Source organism: Amaranthus tricolor, chromosome 8 (assembly GCF_026212465.1).
Source record: "Amaranthus tricolor cultivar Red isolate AtriRed21 chromosome 8, ASM2621246v1, whole genome shotgun sequence".
NCBI classification, from domain to species: domain Eukaryota; kingdom Viridiplantae; phylum Streptophyta; class Magnoliopsida; order Caryophyllales; family Amaranthaceae; genus Amaranthus; species Amaranthus tricolor.
This window is the reverse complement of record NC_080054.1, coordinates 17,803,751-17,810,124: the sequence shown is the minus strand read 5'-3', so window position 1 is coordinate 17,810,124 and position 6,374 is coordinate 17,803,751. Positions and strand designations below refer to the sequence as shown.

Here is a 6,374-nt window from a genome sequence, read left to right as displayed (position 1 = left end):
ACAATACAAATTGTTAAAGTTTTGCATCACTTTGTGGAAAGAAGAGTACCTTGTTTTAGATTATAAGATTGATTGAGGAAAGATAATTGACTAGGTGAGAATCAAACTTATGAAAAAGACGATTTTTCTCCAACTGATACAAAATTCGATTATTAACTTTATTTTTTCAACACTAATGAAATCTTTTACATTAAGGCATTCTCTATGTCCCTCTCAATTTGCACAACTTTTCATTTTAGTTTGTCCAACTCATTTTACACTCTTTTCCTTTTTGGCAATAGTCTGATTTTTTTTAATCTCATTTACAAATTTATTATCTCTTTTCAGCTTAACCACTCAATTTAATCATTCAATTATTTTTTGTCTTATTCTCTAACTCAATATTCCTTTTTATTAAATTTTACTCAAAATATTTTGAATGCATAAATGAGGGAAAAAATATTTCCAAACCTAAACCTTCAATTCCAAGGAATATGTTCATTAAAGTGGGTTCGCATTGGCCTGTGTCAGAGACTCAGGTTGTGGTCTGATAATTAAGCAATTTATCTAATCAAATGGAAAGAAAATTCTATTTATGTACTTAGACTAATTATTTTTTTTATCCCATTCTATTTACATTTGTGTTTATGTGTAAATGATGTTTTTCATAAAAAGTAAAATTAGAAATATTAAATAAAAATTAGATAAAATTTTTAAAAATAATTAATTTTCTTTATAAAGAAATAAAACAATAAATAATGACTAATGAGACAAAGTGAGAGAAAGGGAATATGTCATAGTTATTTCTCCTCTCGCCCGTTTTGGGATTGTTTCTTGTGCATGTGAGTGGACCATATCCAAATTTATCTTAATTAAGTGCATGTTGTGGATTGGAGACTTTTTCGACCTAACAGTCCATTTGGTTAGTGGTATTAAATGATTTATAGTATAAAATTTTATCAAAAGTATTATTTTTATGGTGATGAAATTTTGATCACGAAAAGTTTTGTGTTTATAAATTTCAATTAACACCTAATATCACCCTTTCTAATGATAATACATTGGAATGAATTTTATGAAGAAAATGTGATGATTAAAGCAGGAGCGAATCCAAAAAAAAATTATTACTTGGGCCAATATTATAATACCCCAAATTTAGTTTGAAAAGGGATTGATAGACTACTCATATTAATAAGGTGCATCTTTTTTTCATGGGAGCTCATTTGCTAAGAACTCCACAGTTAAATGTGTTTGGTAGGGAGCAATCTTAGGATGGGTGACCTCCTGGGAAGTTTTCTCGGGCCCGCACGAGTGAGGCCAAAGTGCGCTGGAAAGACTTCTGTTGGTCTATGAGGTTAGTCTACAGTCTACAGTCTCCATAAGTAGTCACCGACGGTCCGAGAATCCGGGGTGTTACAAATATTATATGATCTCTCATTGGTATGGTGTAATTAGCTAGAAAAGACTTTGTCAAAGCGCATAGAATATCGTGTGTTTGAACACTGAACATTAGTTTAACATACTACTTTATTTTCCATGACCCGAGTCATTATGCTAGCGTCGGTTTAGATACGCCCTTGGATTGAAGTTGGACAAGTATGGCCATCAAAGTAGCTAAATATTTTTCAACCAAAATTACACTAATTTTCATTTTCATTATTACCGTTTAATACCAACTACCAAACAAACTGTATTACTTTCTCATTTCTATCAAATTTGTGTCGAAGATATATGGTGAAGAAATGAAGAAAAATGGAGTAATTGATATATTATAGAGAAGTTGAAAAATAATATAGATGAATAGAAAAAATATGTTAAACATTTGGATTGAAATAAAAAAATATAATTTAAAATAAAAAATAAAATTAGGGCTAGGATAAAATTAAAAAACGTAATAATTAATCCATTGATTTGGTTAAACTACTTAATTGGTAGTTCAAAATGGCTTGTGTTTAACCAATTAGAGGAATAGGCGGGAGCCTTACGTCTCTTTAGTTGATGAATCTCAATATTTGAAAATTGCTTGTTTCATCTTTAAATTTTATTTGAGACAGTTTTATTGTGAGATAAATTTTTATGCGTGAGTAAAATAATTCAACTAATATAATAATTAGTATATAGACTTTTTGTTTTGAAGTTATCTTATGAAGAGATACTCTCTTGTAAGAATAGCTCAAAATAATAATAATGTTAAATGGTTTTTATTTCAAGTTTGTAGGATTATCTCATTCTCAAGTTATAATTATAATAATGAATAATATGATATCTTGTGTTGAAAATTTTTTTGGGAAAAATTTGAAACAAATAAGCGAAAGTCGCATGATAGATAACTTTTGAAAATATTTTCCAAAGTAAGCGCTTTTTTCTCATAGCACAACTTTGGGGTTATTCGTTGTTACTAACAGCGAACAAAGAAGTTTGGTCATATAAGTCAAGGTCTTTGATCTCTGTTAGTGACAGCGAACAAAGATTTTGACCAAGCTTCTTTGTTCGCTATTATTAACAACGAAAAATTACATCTCTAATTTCAATTGCTATTTTTTGGGTCATATCAATTTTACAAGGCTAATTTGCAGGCTTTTAATTATTAACTTTCCTATTTTATTTCTTAAAAATTTGGAAAAATTGATAATCATGGGATTAAGGGTGATTTTAATAATTATAAACTTTTCCAAATTTTTAGGAAATAAAATAGGGAAGTTGATTTTAGGTTTTCAATTAAAATAATTAGCAATTAAAAATTTAAAATTTTTAGGCTTTTAATTATTAAAAAGCTACGGTTTTCAACCTTCTATAATTGAATAAAATCACCTTTAATCCCATTATTATCAAAATTTTAATTTTTTAGGAAATAAAATAGGGAAATTAATTTTAGGTTTTAATCAAAAAAACTATAGCATTTAAAATTTTAAATTTTTTAGGCTTTTAATTATTAAAAAAATACGTTATAAACTTTTTATAATTGAATAAAATCACCCTTAATTCATTATTATCAACTTTCCTAATTTTTTAGGAAATAAAATAGGGAAATTAATTTTAGGTTTTAATTAAAATAACATTAGGCACCTTATATAATTGAATAAAATCACCCTTAATCTCATGATTTTCAATTTTCCCAAAGTTTTAGGAAATAAAATAGGAAAGTTAATAATTAAAAGCCTACAAATTAGCCTTGTAAAATTGACATGACCCAAAAAATAGTAAGTGAAATTAGAGTTATAATTGTTCGCTGTTAATAACAGCGAACAAAGAAGCTTGGTCAAAATCTTTGTTCGTTGTTATCAACAGCGAAACAACAGCAAACAAAGACCTTAACTTTTTTGACCAAAGTTCTTTGTTCGCTTTTAGAAACAGCGAACAATCTCGAACCTGTGCTCTGGGTAAAAAGTGCTTGCTTTGGGAAATATTTTCAAAAGTTGCCTATTATACGAATTTTTAATTTTTTTTGCTTATTTGTTTCAAATTTTCCCTTATTTGGTATGGGAGATTTGTAGGCAAGCTTTAAAAACCAACACAAATTTTTTCTAGTGCTCTTATCCTTATTTATGTGCAACCTTAGCAGGTCACTTATCATAAAAATTTTTTCCACTAAACACGCTTAATTGTGGATTTTTATTACATAGACTTTAAGAAGATGATGCACCTTGTTGATATGAATAAAACTATTAATCATTTTAAAAGCTCATACATTTTATTAAAGCAAGAGCCAAATCAACCTTTGATAGAGGTGCTTTTTCTCATATAGGTCTCATTTTATGGCATACATCATTGATGATAATGATGTCAATGTAAAGAGATTTGTGCCATGGTGATGGAGCGATGAGAAAACAAGAGAAACGGTACAAGGGGCTGCCTTGAACGAGCTGTTGTGGGAAATATAAAGAGCCAAAATTAGTATTTGGTTAAGAGTGTTGGCAATTAAAAAGAGAGAAATATATGGCAATGTAAAGAGATTTGTCTCCTTAGTCCTTTGTGTTAGAGAGAATTTTCCAATTAAGGAGTGAGCTTTGAGCTCAAGTGAGTGAGTTCTTAGTTTGTGAATAATATTTCATTAATGTGTTGTTAAACCCTTAATGAATAATTATACAATTTGAGTGGAAGGTGTCCAAGACATCATTTATATTGTTCTTTATACTTTCTTCATTCAAAACTTTGATCATTTTGATTGTATGTGTATATTCTATTTATCTTCATTCTTCTAAGCATTTTCTCACCATTGTTAGGCCCAAAAACCTTTCCTTTCTTATTTCTTTCTAGATCTCAACTTGTGGTATTATATCACTGCACTTAGGATCACAAATATAGTCTTTAAATATAAAATCGACTACATACATCATAACATATTAACGCAAAAAATCATTGCTAGCAAGCATAATACCTTATCCGGCCCTATTAATCAACAATTAAGAAAATCAATTCCAATGATCATAATGATCGATCTTTTCTTATCCAATCATTCATATTGGTATATCCTCACACATAAAAAAAGGAAAAAGAAAAGTAAAACAAAAAGGAGATGATGAAAACAAAGATATGGTATTATTATTAGATATCCTTAACCATTGACCCACATCACCATCTCCTTATAAATACCTCTCATTTTAAGCCTTTTCAAGCAACCCCAACTTAAGTTTCATTCTCACTAGAAATTCTTCTCATCTATATACATCATAAACAAAATATATGGCTTTAAAGAGGTCAAAAAGACAGCCACAAGGCCAACCTTTGGCTCTCAAAAAAATCATTAAGAGATGTTCAAGCTTTGGAAAGAGCCATGATAATGAAGTTTGTCAAGATGTTCCTAAAGGCCATTTTGTGGTTTATGTAGGAGAAAATAGAACAAGGTATATCATTCCAATATCATGGCTAGAACATGGCCAATTTAAGGCTCTTCTTCAACAAGCTGAAGAAGAGTATGGCTTTAAACATAATATGGGCATTACTATTCCTTGTGATGAAGCTGTTTTCCTTTCTATTGTTTCTTCTTTGGTTTAATTCAACAAGATTGTAGCTCATGTATAGATAATCAATGGTTTTTTTCATGGTTCTTTGAGCCAAGTTTCCAAATGTTAATGATAAATTTTTTATTGGGTTTGTACACAATAAGAGCTGCATAAGAGGAGAATTGACAGCAAAAAAATCTGTTGAGGTTTCATCTTAAAACCAATTGGTAATAGGAGGAGTAACTTATTAAGCTTATATGTTAGTCAACATCTCTCTAATTCTTCGATGTGGGATTACATTTGAGTTATTTTTCCAATGTTACTGTTAATACGAAGGAAACATGGATATTGAAAGCAAGGAAATTTAGATTCGAGTCTGCCTGATTTATAACCTTGGTTATTTGATTAGAAATCTTTTACTATTGAAATGTGTAACATATATAACACATAGTAAGATGACTTTTGTGTTGGTTATGTAAAGATGAGTATTCGGCTTACCTTATACTAGTATTTTAGATTCGCAAGATTCATCATTTTTTTTTATCAAAGTGTATTACTTGTGTGAATATTGTAACTTGAACAACATCTTCCTTCTTGGTTCATAATTGCTCTTGAAGTTAACTGAAAGTGTAAACAGCCTTGTTTTTATTAGCTACTTGATGAGTTCTCAGAAATCTTTTCAAAGCCCTTTTTTAGGTGAAAATCAGAAGGAAATGATGTTAATTTATGTTCCTTGCTTGAGAAAGTGTACTTGTTCCAATTAAGATAAGATCTTCGATTCTCTAAATTTATTATTATAGGTTTAATTCATATATTGTAATATTGAGTTATTTTTCTTTGTTGGGATTATGGAAGGGATCCATGACTAGTAATTAGTAATTACTAAATTCTTTTATGGTTCATTTCTTGTTGATAGGAATATAGAATATTTGGTAGTAATCTATGAAGCTAAGATTTGTTAGAGGGTGATTGCATATGATCATATTCATAATAATAGAGTATACATAATATATTATTATTATGAGGTTACAATCATTAGCTTAAATTTAATTTAGTTTCTTAATATGATATCGTATGCCAAAGTCATAAATTTGAATCACATCAACCCTTATTTCATATAGAATATTAGGCGCCATATATAAAGAAAGATTGCATTGCATTCATATTTCCAACTAATAGGTTTTTTTATATGCGTATATTCTACTCATCTTATAGGAGAAATTTCATATAGATGAAATTTGACTTTATTGACAGTTACTATAAAAAAAAATATTAATTAAACTCAAATTATCAAATGATGGATTATAATTTGATATCTATTTTCTTACTAAACAAACTAATAACTCAAATACATATTAGTTAGATCAATAGAGTACTTGAGTTCATATAGTTATAGACTTATAGTGCTTGACTTTAAAAATGAATAGTTATAGAAAATTTCTTCTTAAGAAA

The 6,374-nt window shown here is 28.6% G+C and overlaps 1 protein-coding gene across 1 annotated transcript; it reads left to right on the top strand.

Moving 5' to 3' along the window:
* Positions 1–4,611: 4,611 nt before the first annotated feature.
* Positions 4,612–5,123, top strand: LOC130820334 (protein SMALL AUXIN UP-REGULATED RNA 9-like). Its single transcript, XM_057685668.1, has one exon. It carries the CDS (start codon positions 4,663–4,665, stop codon positions 4,972–4,974), a length of 312 nt encoding a protein of 103 aa, XP_057541651.1. The 5' UTR covers positions 4,612–4,662; the 3' UTR covers positions 4,975–5,123.
* The last annotated feature ends 1,251 nt before the right edge of the window (positions 5,124–6,374 follow it).